The sequence below is a fragment of the Xyrauchen texanus genome, chromosome 4, assembly GCF_025860055.1.
Source record: "Xyrauchen texanus isolate HMW12.3.18 chromosome 4, RBS_HiC_50CHRs, whole genome shotgun sequence".
Lineage (NCBI taxonomy): Eukaryota > Metazoa > Chordata > Actinopteri > Cypriniformes > Catostomidae > Xyrauchen > Xyrauchen texanus.
This window is the reverse complement of record NC_068279.1, coordinates 39,649,503-39,669,140: the sequence shown is the minus strand read 5'-3', so window position 1 is coordinate 39,669,140 and position 19,638 is coordinate 39,649,503. Positions and strand designations below refer to the sequence as shown.

At 39.2% G+C, this 19,638-nt stretch overlaps 2 protein-coding genes across 9 annotated transcripts in view; one reads left to right on the top strand and one right to left on the bottom strand.

Moving 5' to 3' along the window:
* Positions 1–7,463, bottom strand: part of LOC127642964 (bromodomain-containing protein 3-like) — a 23,548-nt gene extending 16,085 nt beyond the window's left edge. For all 8 annotated transcript variants that reach the window (XM_052125442.1, XM_052125440.1, XM_052125441.1 and 5 more), the window contains exons 1-5: positions 7,341–7,463; positions 5,762–6,090; positions 5,503–5,640; positions 3,392–3,536; positions 3,118–3,296 (exon numbers count right to left, since the gene is read on the bottom strand). In XM_052125442.1, the coding sequence (XP_051981402.1) occupies positions 3,118–3,296; positions 3,392–3,536; positions 5,503–5,640; positions 5,762–5,962 (663 nt within the window). In that variant the 5' untranslated portion in view covers positions 5,963–6,090; positions 7,341–7,463. The remainder of the gene's footprint in view (positions 1–3,117; positions 3,297–3,391; positions 3,537–5,502; positions 5,641–5,761; positions 6,091–7,340) is intronic.
* On the top strand, positions 6,316–19,638 carry LOC127641372 (protein will die slowly-like). Its single transcript, XM_052124350.1, has 7 exons — positions 6,316–6,332; positions 8,181–8,242; positions 9,188–9,219; positions 9,263–9,352; positions 14,840–14,923; positions 14,988–15,048; positions 19,544–19,638. The coding sequence occupies exons 1-7, from the start codon at positions 6,316–6,318 to the stop codon at positions 19,636–19,638; spliced, it is 441 nt and encodes a 146-aa protein (XP_051980310.1).

The following is a 19,638-nucleotide window of genomic DNA, read 5'->3' as shown; positions in this document are numbered from 1 at the left end:
ATTTGCCAGCCAGTTGCAAAATACATACATTTCAGCCGCATAGTGTGAAATTTCCTCTCATTGTAGTGGAAGGTTGCACAGAGTAAAAGATCGATCCATGGCTTTTCAGAATCAATATCGAATCGACCACATTTTTATAAACAATTAATCTAAAATCTAAACTTTTTCTAAAGTTTTAGAACTTAAAGCTTCTCTTCCAGTCTAATAAGAGCATTTATTGTTTCCACCCAGCAAAAACAACTCGTTTTGAAATTGGCTACATTTTGACATCACAGTGTAATGTAATTTTCATAGTTCTCACCTCCACAACATACGTAATTGTTGCAGGCGGTGAGTTGATAGAGAGAGAAAGCAGCTGGGATACTGCAAAGTCTGAAGGGCCCCAAAGTTAGGAATTAGTGGCTAATTCAAACAAAGTTCCTGAATGCAATAATTTGGGAATAAATGTCTGGATTCATGGACAAATTCTTCTGAGAACCAAGGATTCAGGCTTTGCAAAAACAATTGTATTGAAAGATGTAGCAGTAGCTTCACTATTGGACACAAAAGTAATGCTGGTGAATTGCAAATGTATTTCTTCTGTTTCATCTGCCGGAGTTTGTTTGATATGTAAGAAATTGTATAGTCAACCATTTTATTTGCTAAATAAACCATGATCATGACTCCAAAGCAAAGCAGATCATGCTTATTACATGATTACTTACCAAAGAAATACATAATTCATCATGAAATATTGATTTGAGATTAAATGATTCCAGTGAGAACATGGAGTGCAACAAAAAACAATGGTGAAGTATATCGTAGTATGGCTGTGTCTGCTTTATCATCTGTCTTGTATAAGCCATGATGTCTTGCACTTTGGCCTAAATTAACGCATCAGGATACCTGTTTTCCCGTATTTAAGTGATAAATATACCGTGGAAGACCCCCTCCCCTGGTCGACTTGAGAATCATTCGAGGGAGGTTCCCCAGCCGGCGAACATCGCTTTCTTCCTGACATGGGATGCATGTTATTTTATCACCAAATCTTGAATGCATAATAAGAATTGGAAAGAAACTTTGATGATTTTGTTAAGTTTCTATTGTTATATCAGTTAAACAACTGTTGTTGTTTGATTGTATGCTTTACATAAATTGGGACATATGGCTATCAATGATTGCCGGGACCGAGTGTTTTTAGGAGATTTTAAAAGTTGCTTGCAAGTTTTCATTCTTGGAAAATACACTTGTAATAGCGGGAGGGCATTTGCTTTTCAATTATGTTAGCCAATCATAAAAGTGGGCGTGTCTTAAAGGTGAAGTACTCACAAAACCAAGCGTTTCAGAGAGAGAGCCAAAGACAGGGTAGAAAAAGGTCACATAATACTACATTACGACTTTTTTTTTTTACTAACATAAGCGAAACTCAAGGAAGAAAAACATTGTGATCATTATTCAAACGATTCTGAATCGATTCTTAAAAGAATCAGAATCGGAGACCAGCTGTATCAAACAAATGACCATTTGTGCCCGAATGAAACTACGATCCCGAAATTCTTTGACAAACCCACGCACATAGCAACAGGAGAGTTTATTCGTGATAAGAATCCACCAAATCACATGCAAAGGCGAGCTCGTACCCATAATTGCACCGATTTGCCCTCAATGGGGGAAAACACAGAAGAAAATAATGACGAGGCAGCGGTTCCGGAGATGTTTTCATTTAATTACTTCCCTTATATAATTATATAAATATAATGCACGTCATGACCCCTTTAACCCTGTCAATAAAAAAAATATTACAGCTAAAAAACAAACCAAATTTTTTTTCGTTCTAATATCCCAGTTTATTGTTCATTGACAACTATGCATTAAGTCAGTCATGCGTGGGTTTACCTCCCCCAAAAGTGTAAACACTGAGCCACCAGGCACTATCAAAACATTGATGTTTTTATTTTGAGCATCCATTTCAGATCCACCTATCCCTTTCTAGCTCAGCCTATAGCGTAAGTTTGGGGCGTGGCTACTTGTAGTTAACTGTTTAACCAGGAAAATTTGAATTTCCATGGCAGACAAGTTACAGAGGAAACAAAACTTAGCTTGCCAAAATTTGAAGACTTGCAAGAAGACAAAGAGACAGAGAATGGAGTAAAACCAGAGTGAACGTTTACAAGGTGCAGAACAATGAGGGAGTTTTTGGGGTTTGATGTTGCTTCTCGAAAGATAAGCTATACTCTGGAATTGCCACACAAGTTAGCGCATTACTGTCGAGCTTCAGATACATTTGCAAGATACTCTGAATATGTATTGTTACGCTTACCAATTCAGGGAGTATTGACGCTGACTACTACCCCTGGAGTCGCAAGCTTGAATCCAGGGCATGCTGAGTGACTCCACCAAGGTCTCCTAAGCAACCAAATTGTACCGTTTGCTAGGGAGGGTAGAGTCACATGGGGTAACCTCCTCGTGGTCATGATTAGAGTTCTCGCTCTCAATGGGGCGTGTGGAAAATTGTGCGTGGCTCGTGAGGGTAGCATGAGCCTCCACACGAGGAGTCTCCACTGTGTCATGTACGATGAGCCACGTGAACTAAGACTTGCCCTCCGCCACCTGTATTGAGGCGAGTAACCGCACCATCAGGAGGACCTACTAAGTAGTGAAATTGGGCATTCCAAATTGGGAGAAAAGGGGGACATTTTTTTTAAAAATAACTATCATACCAGCTGGTGTTCAATCCGGCAATGTTATCGGACGAGCCGATTCCTTTGCCACACATTCTGTCCTGTGTGTTTATTATAGCGGTCTTGTTTATTACTATGTTAAACGTTTATCACCTTTTATATAGTTTGGCCTATTTGTTAATTGGGAATCAGAGAGTGCAAAAGGGCGTGATGTGTCTGAGGGGTGTTGGCAAAAGTTGTTTGAAAACATACATTGTTTTTGTAATTCCGTTTGGTTCCACTAGTAGCGCAGAAATTACATACTTCACCTTTAAAGTCATGATTTTTTTTTACTTTGTACAAAACAATATTTTAAAAGAAAACCAATCTTTAAAAAATGGCAAAATAGCACATTCTCTGCTTTGACAAGGAGGACACAAAACTTTGGTTGCTTCCACATCATTTAAACTGGTCTTACTTTGACAACAGGCTGTGCGGTTTGGATCATGGGTGTGGCAGGGGGCACAGCTTGGACATTGGAGGTGATGGTCGAGACTGGAGTTGCAGCTATTACAGGAGTCTGAGCCCGCTGAGGGGGGGAGCTCGGACATGAAGAGGACGGAGAACCAGTCGTCAGTGCTATTGATTGTTGGTTTTCTGTTTGGATACATATAAAACAAGTTCAGAAGGAAACTCAGCTGAAAGCTGCATACCATTGGTAACTTTCAAAAGGTTTACTTTAAATGAGTTACCTGTCCCAGGGGGTGCCACAGGTTTTCGTGCTTTTCCCTTTGGTGGTGGGGGTAGAAGCTCCACCTCCTCCTGGGGCATCTGAGCAACCTTTTGGAGAAAAATTTTCTCCAAGGCTTGAGCCATAAGAACAATGTCATCTGTGGGCTAGGACAACAGCAGAAAACAGTAAGAAAATATAATAGGGAATGTAATGCATACAATTAAACATTACATAACAGGATGGCATTAAAAGACAATTTATAAAATAGTGGTCGACCGATATAGGTTTTTAAATAGCCAATGCTAATATCTAAAGAACAGGGTTGGCCAATATAATACTGATTTAATGATTGCAGATAATATGTACATCACAATTCACGAATTTAAAATATTTTACACAAAATGGCCAAACAACAGCCAATTCATTGGCTTGACAGACATACAGTGAGGAAAATAAGTATTTGAACACCCTGCTATTTTGCAAGTTCTCCCACTTGGAAATCATGGAGGGGTCTGAAATTGTCATCGTAGGTACATGTCCACTGTGAGAGACATAATCTAAAAAAAAAAATCCAGAAATCACAATGTATGATTTTTTAACTATTTATTTGTATGATACAGCTGCAAATAAGTATTTGAACACCTGTCTATCAGCTAGAATTCTGACCCTTAAAGACCTGTTAGTCTGCCTTTAAAATGTCCACCTCCACTCCATTTATTATCCTAAATTAGATGCACCTGTTTGAGGTCGTTAGCTGCATAAAGACACCTGTCCACCCCATACAATCAGTAAGAATCCAACTACTAACATGGCCAAGACCAAAGAGCTGTCCAAAGACACTAGAGACAAAATTGTACACCTCCACAAGGCTGGAAAGGGCTACGGGGTAATTGCCAAGCAGCTTGGTGAAAAAAGGTCCACTGTTGGAGCAATCATTAGAAAATGGAAGAAGCTAAACATGACTGTCAATCTCCCTCGGACTGGGGCTCCATGCAAGATCTCACCTCGTGGGGTCTCAATGATCCTAAGAAAGGTGAGAAATCAGCCCAGAACTACACGGGAGGAGCTGGTCAATGACCTGAAAGGAGCTGGGACCACCGTTTCCAAGGGTGCTGTTGGTAATACACTAAGACGTCATGGTTTGAAATCATGCATGGCACGGAAGGTTCCCCTGCTTAAACCAGCACATGTCAAGGTCTGTCTTAAGTTTGCCAATGACCATTTGGATGATCCAGAGGAGTCATGGGAGAAAGTCATGTGGTCAGATGAGACCAAAATAGAACTTTTTGGTCATAATTCCACTAACCGTGTTTGGAGGAAGAAGAATGATGAGTACCATCCCAAGAACACCATCCCTACTGTGAAGCATGGGGGTGGTAGCATCATGCTTTGGGGGTGTTTTTCTGCACATGGGACAGGGCTGACTGCACTGTATTAAGGAGAGGATGACCAGGGCCATGTATTGCGAGATTTTGGGGAACAACCTCCTTCCCTCAGTTAGAGCATTGAAGATGGGTCGAGGCTGGGTCTTCCAACATGACAATGACCCGAAGCACACAGCCAGGATAACCAAGGAGTGGCTCTGTAAGAAGCATATCAAGGTTCTGGCGTGGCCTAGCTAGTCTCCAGACCTAAACCCAATAGAGAATCTTTGGAGGGAGCTCAAACTCCGTGTTTCTCAGCGACAGCCCAGAAACCTGACTGATCTAGAGAAGATCTGTGTGGAGGAGTGGGCCAAAATCCCTCCTGCAGTGTGTGCACACCTGGTGAAAAACTAAAGGAAACGTTTGACCTCTGTAATTGCAAACAAAGGCTACTGTACCAAATATTAACATTGATTTTCTCAGGTGTTCAAATACTTATTTGCAGCTGTATCATACAAATAAATAGTAAAAAAATCATACATTGTGATTTCTGGATTTTGTTTTTTAGATTATGTCTCTCACAGTGGACATGCACCTACGATGACAATTTCAGACCCCTCCATGATTTCTAAGTGGGAGAACTTGCAAAATAGTAGGGTGTTCAAATACTTATTTTCCTCACTGTATATTGGTCTATCACGGTTATAGAAATGACAACAATTATATATATTATATAATTATAAAAAGTACGTTTTTAATAATTTACCTTGTTATAGATGTAACAGTTTGTGAACATAGTGTTAAAGTCCTGCATGCATTCACCAGCAGTCCAATAATAATTATTCTCAAGTCTCTTCTTTATGGTTCCCATGTCCATTGGATTTTTAATAACTTTATGGTAGTCCTATATGATACAGATAATTAATTATAAAATGAGAAACACACTAGATAAGACAAAAAATATAATAATAATATTTACTATAAAATCTAACAATATGGGAACTAAAAGGCAACAATTTACTCACTAGCAGATTCAATTTGATGGCATCCACAGGTGTGTAAAAGGGCCACGCAAACTGATGCTTCCACAGAGTCTTCACAACCACATTCTGCATATACTGTAACTGGTTTGTTTTTCGACCTGGCTTACTGGGGTTTGTGACCTCAGGTGGAGGAGGGTTTACAATAGGTGGAGGCACCTGAGCAGGGGACGTGACTACCGACATACTCGCCAGTTAAGCGGAAGATGATGCTTGAATGCTGTCTGTACGTCTCTTAGCTCAATGATCCTCTTGCAGCTCCTTGGTCCCACCTCGACGCACACATTCCATCTCAAGACCTGAGTGTTAGCACTCTGCCAGTAAACACAGGAAAATAACTCAAATTAAATCTAAATCTAAGAAAAATAAATGTCTGAAAAAGCTATGTTATATACACTATGTAAAATAAGTAATGGAAATGTAGTTGTACCAGCCATTTTTACCTCATTGCAATTTGCATTTGTACTTTGTTTATATATTATATTCCATTTTACAATTCTGGTTAGATGCCAACACTTCATTGGCTCACAATAACAAAGATGAATCTTTTTTTCCAGTAAGACCACCACGTTGAAAACAATTATAAATTCAGTGATTTGCAAGTTGCAAACAGATAACAAACAGTATTTGTATTAAACAATATTAACTATTATTGAATGTTGCAAAGAAAAAAAAAAAAGTATACTAGGATTCTGACCCCAATACTAGAATCTTGAAAATGTGTTAAAAGCCTAAGATACAGCGTTTTTAAAGATTTTATTTTATTTTTAATAAATGAATGGCTGGCAAAATCAGCAAAGTAAATAAATAATTATTATTGTATATATATATATATATATATATATATATATATATATATATATATATATATATATGTGTGTGTGTGTAAACCTGTGTTGTCCACATGATGTTTTACAATAGTTATCTTTAATCCCAAGAAAACGTATTTTAAATCAGGGAGACCATGAAAAAAAACAAATCGCAGGTTACACTGAATTAAATCATGACCAAAACATTAGCCAGCAAATTCAGCGCCTGCGCCCTCTTTCGCGGGGCTCAAACGGTAAACTAAACTGGAAATCCATTTAGCAAATGCGCGTTAAAGTAACTGCACCAGGCGTGTGTATAAGTTCTTTAAAAGATGGCGGGCACGGGAGAGACAGGGCATCGAGTGAGGAATGCTGAGGCTCGAGCCCCACCATGTCTTTAACACAACCATTGTGTGTGCATGCCGTTCAGCCAGCTAGCTACTCAGGCAGCGGGCTCTTTTGAAATCATGCCACAATGCATTCCCAAATACGGAATCCACATTTGATACATCAAGAAAAAAACACCGCGAACGATTACAGCGAGCTCTACTTTCACGGATCGAAACGGCTGCGCTTGAAAGGTTTTGTTACATTATTGCAAAGCGCCGATCATCAGCTCCACTCTGTCAGAGGAGATCCTGCTAGCCACATTCAGCTGTGTTTCCCCCCCAAAAGATCAATATGCATCATCTAAACTCAACACAAACTTCAATCGGAATGCGCTAAACGTATATATGTATGGTATACTTTATTACTTTCACTCCAGGCAGCTCCGGTAGCGTTTTCCTTGCAGATTTTCGGGTAGCTTTTATTTCGAAGAAGCATAATAGATGGCTGGGGTCGACACTGGTTTGGTAGTGTTGTGCGCGTGCGCGCCGTCTCGCACAGTATTGTGGTTGCTGTTGTAGTGTGAATGGATAACTGTCGCGCTTTAATCGTGTTTTTTAATAGCTTTAAGTTATTTTGCATATGATTTGCATAATTTTTTGACATTTAAACTAACATTTGTATGCAAAAGGTGAATATCTGATTCGTATCCCCCACTATGTATATGCATAATAATAATAAATATAACGTAAATGTAGCTAATAATAATAATACTACACAGACCAAAAATACGAAACTGTCCTATTCAATAGAAATATTCTGTGAGAAATACAAAAAACTACCAGTTCATCTTATAGATAAAAAAAAAAATGTATTGTGAATAATTAAGAAATGAATTATAATAGAAAGGTTGATATGCTTATTTATGGAATGAAAAAAGTAAAACTATCTGATGATAATTTGGCTTAAATACAGCATAACAATTGCTGTATATTTTTTTTATACCTCTCAGTATTCCTTTTTTTCTTTATTTTACTTAAATTTGTATTTTTTTTTATTTTTATTATTGAGCTTTGAACATGTTAAACACAATTATTTTCAATTAAAAATAAGATAATTTCTGTATGATGTGAAATTAAGACATTGCCCTTTATTACTGTTCAGATTGTTGCACTATTACTGGCAAAGTCCTAAGATTATTTTGTTCACAAAATGTATTTGGGGAAACCAGGGTGATTGAGTTTTCCATCTGTTTATATAATAATCAGCCACACACAATCTTTATCATCTGTGAAATTCAGCCCTTGTGGAGAATGGCTGGCCAGTTTATGTAAGAGGGATTAGTGTGGCTGTGTTGTGCTAAAATATTGTAGCCTACAAACAACAACAACTGCTTAACCCTTGTGTGACCTTAGGGACATTTTATTTAATTTTTTTCCTGATCATTTTGGCTGTGTTAATGCCAACGGCATACATTTGGATATTTCAACCTCAGTTCCTATAATACACCTATAACACCCTGTGTACACAAAACTGTTACACTCAGGACCCATTAAAATGGCAATATTTGATCCCAGAGCCATTAAAGCATAAAATCATGTAATTTTAATATTTTCCACCAGATGGCTAAATTTTTTAGCCTATGGAGCAAATACATGCTTTTTTCATATTTTCTGTTTGCTGTATTATAGAGGACTGCAGGCCAATTGAGTGGATCACTGAGGGTTAAAAATTGAGTCTTTTTTTATCGGCAGTCAAGCTCATCAAAATATGCTTATGTTGGAACATTTGAGAAATCTCTTGCAGGATATAAACTTAGATTAGGTCATTTAGTTGTTGCCAAATTTCAAGTTCAGTTTCAATGTCAAACTTCAATCTCTTGATGCAGCAACATTTAATCACTTGTGAAGGTCTTATTGTCTTGAATAAAATAGAAATAGGGATGAGTTGGTTCGGATGGTGAAGGAAAAGCCTTCCAAAATCCCAAAATGTGAAAAAGCAATAATAAAGAACACATAGATGTTTCCATATAGAATATCTGAGTCAATATGGTGTATGAATTGGTTTAGAGACGTGTTTGTTGTTTTTGCAGTACTCTCAAGGGCCTCCCTTTCCCAGCAATTATTTGATAATTCTTGTAATGGTGGTCCTGTAAAGCTCTCTAATTTATAACTGTCTATTTGTGGTGTGTTTTATATCACCTGAATACTCATGTTGCATTTCACAAGGAATATCAGATGTTGCTTGGTCCTCTAACATTTTGTGTCTGCATCAGATGACAAGACACTGAAGATATGGGAAATGAGAGTCCCTGTAATTTTTCTACTAATTCTTTGTCATGCCATTAAAGGTAAAATGTCTGAAGACACTGAAAGGTTACAGAAATTATGTCTTCTGTTGTAATTTCAACCCACAGTCAAATCTTGTTGTTTCAGGATGTGTAAGTAAACAGACAGGGAGACTTATAAGTAAAAGGAGTAAATATGCATATGACAGGGCTCAACGATTGTTTATTTTTTATGCTGGCCAAAACAGATTTTACTTGCCCTGCCAACATTTTCACTGGCCCCATTGCAAAATTGAAAGATATATGTTTTCATTTAAATGCACAATATCAATGATCAATGCATCACAGAAATCTAAATGTGAATGTTTGTTCGGCAAAAAACACATTTACGAATGTTAAATTTAAAGGGGTCATGAAATGGAAAATCTAATTTTCCTTGATATTTAGACATCTAAGAGTTAACTGTACTATAACAACATACTGTAAATTTCAGAGCTCAAAACGTCCTCCCCAGTCTAAAAAGAGCATTTTTAGTTCCCACCCTGCTGAAATGTCTCATTTTTCAAAACTGTGTTTGTGACATCACAAGACACTACTCAGTTGTAAACGCCCCACAACATGTGTCATCACACCCTTGGCCCCGTCCCTCTGGCGTTCAGTTCATATCGTGAACAGAGCGGGAGAGAGACAGGCCTAGTCTTTCTTTTCTTGCGCCCAACTGCGCTATTTTTAATTGTTGGTGTGTGTAAACAAGCACTAGTTGGACGTTTTTGACCACTTGGATGAGTTTTTGGCGATCTGTGCCTAAGTGCACTATTTGTGTGTCATGTTTCACCATGCTATGGACTGCGCATGTGTGGCTAATATCAGCGTGGACTAAACAAGTATTAATATGATTCAAGTGTTGTAAATAAGCTGTTATTGAAGAATGGTGCAGTTAAAACACTGTGAGTGAAGTTTCATTCTTGAATATTTCAAATGGCATCACTGTTTGATAGTAGCCAGATGGTGCTGATGTGCTTGAGTTAACATTTTAAAGAGGCCCTATTAAGCTTTTTGGGATTTTAGTGTGTAATATATGTAATACAGCTGTTTGTGCATGTCAAATCTGCAAAGTTACAAAGCACAACATTCACACCAAAGAGAGTTACTCTCTCCCACAGAAAACACTCCTCCTGAACTGCCTGAAATGCCTGGTTTGCAGTCCATCCATTACTTCCGTGACATGTCTACCTCACTATGTAACACATTTGCATAATGCCCACCTCAGGAATGTACTGCTCAGGAAGCCTCTGGAGCTGAAACTCGGTTCTAGTAATGGCGAGTTTACACTACAGGATTTTAAGCCTGATTTTCGCTTGCTGACAGTTTTGTGGAGATCGCTGGCAAAAGCCTAAAATCTTGGGCAAATTGGATTTCGCTCCCTTGAGCGACGATCGCAATGTATAAATGATCAAAGACACGATTTGAGAGAAGCGCCGACGTGTCGCCGATGTCAGCGAGATATCTAGAATTTTAAATATCCTGACCTGTCTGCGATTCCAAATCATGCAATGTGAAATATGTTTTGACTGAATAACAGCAGTGTTGACCTACAGCCAATGAGAGAGCAAGAAACAGGGCACAGGAAGTTTTAGTGGGAGGAGTCCTGATGTACCTGCAACAGAACATCAACTAGCATGGCTGCGGTATCAAGAAAGTATCATTGGACCGAAGAAATGGTGGTAAAATTGTGGAACATTGGCAGGAGCACCAGCACCTATTTGATGTTTCATCTGTACCACAACCAGGTGGAGAAAGAGAAGAGTTGGAGAGAAATTGCTAATTCTCTTGGACAGTCAGATAAGCAAATATGTAGATATTTCAGTAGGAGGTACTTTTTCATACTGTAACCCAGTGCTCGAATTGAGTCAAGTCTTATGGGGGGTCCCCAAGTTTTTTTTATGGCAGGGGGATGTAGGTTTAGTCTCGCAATATACACTTTATACAAAATATACAATATATTTTATCATAATATCGTAAATATATATAATATATATATATATATATATATATATATATATATATATATATATATATATATATATATATATATAATTATTCTTTTAAATTACTTACTAAAGTAATACTGGATTTAGAGGGCAGCAGACCCAAAACAGCAACTATAGCAAATATACCAGGGCACTACATATAAGGCTCTTGAAGACCCGTAAAAGCAAGTAACTTCAAAATACATTGAAATGTCTCAAAAACCGTAGAAAATAATCAGATGGCTTCCAGACTCACTGGATTTCATTGATGTACAGCCATGGGGAGTATTGTTTCCTTCATATCTCTAACTGATTTCTCCAGTTATCAACTTCCTTGCTCTGAGTTTTTGTGGTGCTGAGCCGTTCAGAGCTGTTGGTGGGAGTTAGCTGTTCTGAGCTGTTGCTGACCTGCTCTTTGCTTTTGTTGATCTGTGCTGAGCTGCTGTTGGTGGTACAGACCCATATAAAGCTGTTATCACTGCATTTGTCCTCTTCTGAGATCTTGTCACTGCTAACCTGTGCTGAGCTCCTGCCACTGCCCTCTGCTAAACTGGAATGGACTGTGCTTGCCTTAGAGGTCCTCTTTACTTGCACACTAGACAATGCCATGTTTTGGTTTCAATATTTTTATTTTTAAATAAATACACATAATGAAATGAAATATACACTACCATTCAGAAGTTGAGATCGATACAATTTTTTAAATGTTTTTAAAAGTCTCTTCTGCTCAAAGCTGCATTGATTTGATTAAAAAAAAAAAACAGTAATATTGTGAAATATTGTTTTCTATGTGAATATATAGTAAAATATATATTCACATGATCAAGGCTGAATTTTCAGCATCATTACTCCAGTCTTCAGTGTCACATGATCCGTCATAATCACACTATGTAATAAACATTTATTTTATTTTTCAGGATTTTTTGATCAATAGAAAGTTCAAAAGAACAGTTTCTATTTGAAATAGAATCTTTTGTTACGTTATAAATGTCTTTACTGTCACTTTTGATCAATTCAATGCAACCATACTGAATAAAAGTATTAATTTCTTTCCCAACATTTTTTAAAAATACATTCTTACTGACCACAAGCTTTTAAATGGTAGTGTATAATGCTACAAAAGTTTATATTTCAGATCTGAAGGATCATGTGATGAAGACTGGAGAAACGTTGGTGAAAATTCAGCTTTGATCACAGAAATAAATGATATTTTATTATATTATTATTTTAAATTGTAATAATATTTCATAAAATTACTGTTTTTACTGTATTTTGCATCAAATCAATGCAGGCTTGGTGAGCAGAAGAGACTCTTGAACAGTAGTGTACATCCAACAGAATGATTCTAGCTTTTTTTTACCAATGTAGTTTTTACCCTAAAAACAACTGGATGATTAATGTGGATTATGTGACACTGTGATAATAATGTTTGTTCCAAAATACTTTAAAGATTAAATGATTAAATGGATGAAACTTGTTTATTAGATATTAAACATATAGATTGTGACAAAACAGGCTGTAAGTCTGTGTGTTGATGGGGATTTTTCAACTATTTCAGCACATGCGATTTTTACATAGTTACGTCCAGTAGGTGGCGGAAAAGCACTGTTATGAGTGAGTAAGTCAGCAACTATTCAACGACCACTTCAGTGAAAAAGGCTGCTTTATTCAGAAACAAACAATGCCATGGCAATCAATGTCAATTATTGCTATTTGAAGAGAGAATCCCGCATAAATGCGTATGTAATTCCCGAAACTTTGTGTTTACGTGGCTATTGGTCCTGGCTGGCAGCATGAAAAACAAGATTTATACAAATTCTGAATGGAAATTAGAAAGCACAGAAAGCACACAACGATCGCTCCCTTTACTAAAAAGCTGTTATCCATCTCCGTCGAGATCTCTAGCACTCCCGTAGAACCAGGACTATTAATAATGAAAAAAATAGTAACTTAAGCCTAAATGTTTCCAATTACGCAAGGAATACAAAAGCCCCGATATGGTGTGGGTAGATATAAAGTAGAAAGATATATAGAGAGAGACAATTACCCCTCAAAAAAGTCGGTAAGAAGCTTTCTCTTCCCGACCTCGAGTGGAAGTTTATTTTTGTCCATTTTTAAAAGTTAAAATTAGCTTCAACGGAGCAGCGCCAATCAAACAGTCCTGTCAGTCAACGATGTCATGCGCACAGCACTCTTTAGATGTGGGGCGGGGCGTTTACATTTTAAAGAGACATGGCAACTAGCCAACTTTAAAAAACATTATTGTAAATAATCAATTCACGAAATTTACCGTATCCATCGCATGCATTTAATCAGATTTGTTATTATTATGTTTTACTAAAATAAAAATATCTGAGGGACCCCCCTAATTCTATTTTTTACTTCTTATGGGGGGTCCCTAATACCTTATGGTAATACCTAATACCCCCCAGCCACCCCTCAATTCGAGCACTGCTGTAACCAATAAAATATATGATGCCTTTAGGCTATTAAAAACATACAGATCATATTCTGAAGTGCATAACATGATCATGCATTTGTTTTCGTATCTCGTATCACTTCTCGCGTGTACTCTGTTGTGAAACGTAATTTGGAGTCCAGGAAGAGTCCTTGGGGATTCGTCAATAGTGAAATGTTTTGTAATGTGTTCACACCTGTCGCAGATTCCTCGTGTAATTTAAAAACGCTACGACTTCAGTGACAAGACAGTTGTGTAATATGAACGGTACCACGATCCGACGTCTTGAAAGTCGTGTAGTGTGTAGGAGCCATAAGGGGCATTACAATTCCGACACATTCTCTAAGTGGTTGACCAATCACAACAGACTGGGCCAGCTGACCAATCAGAGCAAACTGGGCTTTTCGGAAAGCGGAGACAGGAGCTACATCAGAGTGCTTCAGCCAGAGGGTGAAAAGAGGTGCTGCAGCAATGTACAGTATGAGAAAATTTAGTTTATTGAACATTAAATCACGTAAACCTATTCTAGTAGACCCCCAAAATAAAATTATGAACCTGTAAATGAGCATAATATGGCATCTTTAATGTATTTGGATGCAATGTGTTGGATGTGCGTAATTTCATGTCCTGAAATTTAGTTTTATAATGTTGTGAAGAGCTTGTTTATCCTCCTCTGTTTAAGTTTCAAATATGGCTGAATTTGAGGAGCTGCATGATGTTAGCCAGTCAGAACAATGGGTGTTTATATTGACAATTTAAAGAGACGCTGTGGCCAAAACCGAGCGTTTAGATAGAGGGCCAGAGACATTGTGGAAAATTATCATTTATTACTTAACTATGACAGTTTACTGGAAAAAACATACAAACAAAAAACCGTTAACTGACATTATCAGTAGACCTCAGGGAAGATAATACATTATATATATATATATATATATATATATATATATATATATATATATATAAAAAATCATTTCATGACCCCAATGCGGCACCCGCACTATAGGGCAAGTGACGGTTCCATCAACTGGCCTGAAACTCTCACACACTGGCCCCAGGCCAGCAAGCCATAATTATTGTTGAGCACTAATATGAGAATGATACGATATGTCACTTAGTGATTGTGAGGTGTGAACTGGTTCATGTTGACAGTTTGATGAGTGCGTCCGAATTTGGGATGTAAAAACTAGGAAGTGTCTTAAGACCCTGCCAGCCCACTCTGACCCTGTCTCAGCAGTAAACGTCAAATTATTGTTTGAATACAGATGTTGTTCATGTTAGTTTCATCTAATGTTTGCAGGTTCACTTCAACAGAGATGGCTCTCTAATAGTATTCAGTAGCTATGATGGTTTGGTTTATGGTAAGTTTTTGCATGCTGAGCACTTTTATTAAAGGTGCTGTATCTGTGGCTGTTCAGCAGTTTTGCTGTCTTCCGCCACATGCTGTCTCTCCAAAACCCTCACGGCCAAATGCTTGCCAAAAAACCCAAACATGTACAAGACAGAGAACATTTAATTTAATAAATAATCAAGATTACAATTACAGCTCCCACTATAAACTAATTAGTAAAAAGTGTCAATTATTGCAGTCCATGTCTACTCATGTTGTCAAAATGTACGATGTCATTTTCTCTTTAAATGGATAGTTTACCCAAAAATGAAAATTCTCTCATCATTTACTCACCCTCATGCCATTTCAGATGTGCATGACTTTATTTCACAGAAGTATGTTAGAGGATTTTTAGCTCTGTAGAGTGTCCTCACAATGTAAGTGAAAGGTGGCCAGAACTTTGAAGCTCCAAAAAGCTTATAAAGAATTTATTTATGTAAAATAAATCCATACGATTTATTTTGATATGGTGTGGGTGAGAAACAGATAAATATTGAAGTCCTTTTTTACTACAAACCTCCACTTTCCCTTCCACATTTTTGTTCTTTTGTTTTTGTCGATTAACATTCTTCATGCATATTGACCTCTGGGCTGGTCAAAGGTGGATATTTATGGTATAGAAGGATTTAAATATTGATCTGTTTGTCACCCAAACCTATTATTATTGCTTCGGAAGACCTGGATTAAATCACTGGAGTCGTATGGATTACCTTATTGCTCCTTTTATGTGCTTTTGTTGAGTTCCAAAGTTAAAAAGTCCTGCCGCGATTCACTTGAATTGTATGGAGCAACAGAGCTGAGATATTCTTCTAAAAATCTTAATTTGTTTTATGCAGAAGTAAGTCATACACATCTGGGATGGCATGAGGGTGTTGCGAACACAAGTTGAGACAGTCACAATGTCGGGGAAAAACTGCTTTATTCACAAAGCAAAGCAACAGTACAAAACAAGGGCAAATCCAGTGAAGAGTAGTCAAGGGGAGCGTGAGGTCGAGAGCCGGGGAATCAAAGTATCGTAAGGGGCAAATCCGGGAGAGAGTGGTAAACGAGAGCGGAAGGTCGAAGCCGGGAAAACAGTTAACAATTAGGGCGAAGAACTAGATGGGACTAGCGGGATCAAAGACAGGGGAACAAGGGGAGCTGGCAAGCTAAGGGGTAAACAAGAGGAGGTCAGAACTAGACGAGACTAGCGGGGGGCAAAGATACGGGAAACTAAACACAATAACCAACACCCGTGAAACGGATGTGCTGTGGTATTTATAGGGGAAGGTGCAGGTGTAAACAATGAAAGGTGATGAGACGAGTGCAGGTGAAACTAATGTGCAGGAGGATTGGAAGCGCGTGAGAAACTCGAGGAAGGGAGATAACCTACGAGCATGTGAGCGAGTAGGAGCAAAGTGGGCGTGAGGGCTCGAGCGAGCAAAAAGAGCGTGAAAAGCTCGAGGGGGGCGGAGCGAGGGAGTGAGGTCGAGGGAGTGAGTGTGTGTTCAACGAAGCGGGGATGGGGCAGAGGAGCGGGGTTCGTGACAGTACTCCCCCCTCTGAATAGGACGGCTCCTGATGGCCGCGGGAGGCGGTGCAGGATGATCGGGGGACAGACAAAGGGAAGTGAGACAGTCCATGGGCAGTTCAAGGTAAGGTCAGGGGGAACATAGTGGACAGGCGGGTGGTCGGGAGATCTAGGGGGCAGCCATAGGGCAGAGACTGGGTCAGGGGGTCAGGAAGGCGACTGGAGGACAGGGACTGGGTCCGGGGGTCTGGAAGGTGACCACTGGACAGGAACAGGGTCAGGAGGCCAGGGAAGAGGCCACAGGACAGGGAGAGTGTCAGGGGGCCACCGGACAGGGTCAGGGGGCCAGGGAAGAGGCGTGAAAGGCGGAGCCGTGGAGGACTTGGGAGACGGAGCCTTGGAAGACGGAGCCGTGAGAGACTCGGCAGGCGGGGTACTGAGAGGCTGAGGAGGCGGCGCCATGGGGAGCCCAAGAGACAGGGCAGAGGGAGGTGGTGCCGCAGGAGGCTCTAGAGGCGGAGGCCTGGAAGGCTCTGGAGGTGGAGCCGAAGGAGGCTTTAGGGGCGAAGGCCTGGAAGGCTCAGGAGGTGGAGCCAATGACGGTGGCGCCGTGGGAGGTCCCCGAGGCGACGACCTGGCAGGGTCTGTAGTCTCGGGGGGTAGAGCCGTAGCAGGCTCGAGGGGCGGAGCTCTAGAAAGCTCTGGAGTCTTTGGGATCAGAGCCATGAGAGGCTCGGGAGGTGGAGCCGTAGGAGGCCCGAGAGGCGGAACATTGTCATGTTCAAGAAACCAATTTGAAATGATTCGAGATTTGTGACATGGTGCATTATCCTGCTGGAAGTAGCCATCAGAGGATGGGTACATGGTGGCCATAAAGGGATGGACATGGTCAGAAACAATGCTCAGGTAGGCCGTGGCATTTAAACGATGCCCAATTGGCTACTGAGGGGCCTAAAGTGTGCCAAGAAAACATCCCCCACACCATTACACCACCACCACCAGCCTGCACAGTGGTAACAAGGCATGATGGATCCATGTTCTCATTCTGTTTACGCCAAATTCTGACTCTACCATCTGAATGTCTCAACAGAAATCGAGACTCATCAGACCAGGCAACATTTTTCCAGTCTTCAACTGTCCAATTTTGGTGAGCTCTTGCAAATTGTAGCCTCTTTTTCCTATTTGTAGTGGAGATGAGTGGTACCCGGTGGGGTCTTCTGCTGTTGTAGCCCATCCGCCTCAAGGTTGTGCGTGTTGTGGCTTCACAAATGCTTTGCTGCATACCTCGGTTGTAACGAGTGGTTATTTCAGGCAAAGTTGCTCTTCTATCAGCTTGAATCAGTCGGCCCATTCTCCTATGACCTCTAGCATCAACAAGGCATTTCTGCCGCATACTGGATGTTTTTCCCTTTTCACACCATTCTTTGTAAACCCTAGAAATGGTTGTGCATGAAAATCCCAGTAACTGAGCAGATTGTGAAATACTCAGACCGGCCCGTCTGGCACCAACAACCATGCCACGCTCAAAATTGCTTAAATCACCTTTCTTCCCATTCTGACATTCAGTTTGGAGTTCAGGAGATTGTCTTGACCAGGACCACACCCCTAAATGCACTGAAGCAACTGCCATGTGATTGGTTGATTAGATAATTGCATTAATGAGAAATTGAACAGGTGTTCCTAATAATCCTTTAGGTGAGTGTATATATATATATATATATATATATATATATATATATATATATATATATATATATATAAATATGCAAATTTAGAATATTGTGGTACCAGATGGTTGGACGGTGTGTGTTTGGATGAATGCATGTGCATAGGATGTACATAATTTTGATAAATGTAATGCCTCTCTTAATGTAAGGAGTTTGTATTCATGGAACATTGACCTGTGCTTCATTTTCAGATGATGACAGCCCTCCTGTCTCGTTTTTGAAGTTTTCTCCAAATGGCAAATACATTCTAGATGCAACACTGGACAATAAAACTGTCAAAAGTGTGATCAATAATAAAACACTTATTATTCTCTCACAGTATCTTACAACAGCAACGGTCAGTAATGTCAGTTGCTTATGGTCAACATTTTGCCATGAAATGTTCTTCTGAATTAATTGTGATTTGTTTTTTTTTACTGATATAGTGTATATATTTATTTATTAGTGTCTTAAAACCAATTGCCAGGTTTTCTGTGACTGTTGGAAAGGTACGTTCTATATAAAGACTTCACCTGCATTTAATACCAGTTTCTATTTTTCTACAAGTTCCTTGTTTTTGTGTAACTTGAATCTGTTTTGCTCTCATTCAGTGGATTGTTTCAGGCTCTGAAGACAGCATGGTGTACAGTACTGTTCAAAAGATTTAGGCACTTGTGAAAAATGGTGCACAGTGAGGATGTCTTCAAAATGAATGCCATAAATAGTTTTCATTTATCAATTCATGTCATACAAATTCCAGTAAACATAAAAAAAAAGCTAAATCAATATTCGGTGTGACCACCTTTGCCTTTAAAACAACACCAATTCTCCTAGATACACCAGGACACAATTTTTTTTTTGGCAGATAGGATGTTCAAATCTTCTTTGAGAATCCACCACAGTTCTTCTATCTATTTCATCTGTCTCAATTGCTTCTGTCTCTTCTTGTAATCTCAGACTGACTCGATGTTCAGTGGGGGTCTCTGTGGGGTCCATGACATCTGTTGCAGGGCTCCCTGTTCTTCTATTCTAATCTTTTCTATTTGCAAAAGGATTGTTTGGGAGACTTTTGCACAGTACTGTATATCTGGACTTGCAGACCAAAGAAATTGTGCAGAAGTTACACGGCCAAACAGGCATAATTTGACATTTGAAACACCTCCCAGACCTAAACAATATGCAGTATTTTAATTTGGTTAACATAATAAACCATTGTAAAATATTGTTTTATTAAATTTTTATTCCATTAGGTGTAGTTATCTCGACAGCTTGCCACCCTACAGAGAACATCATTGCCTCTGCACCCCCTGCAGAAAGACAAGACCATCAAACTGTGGAGGATTGA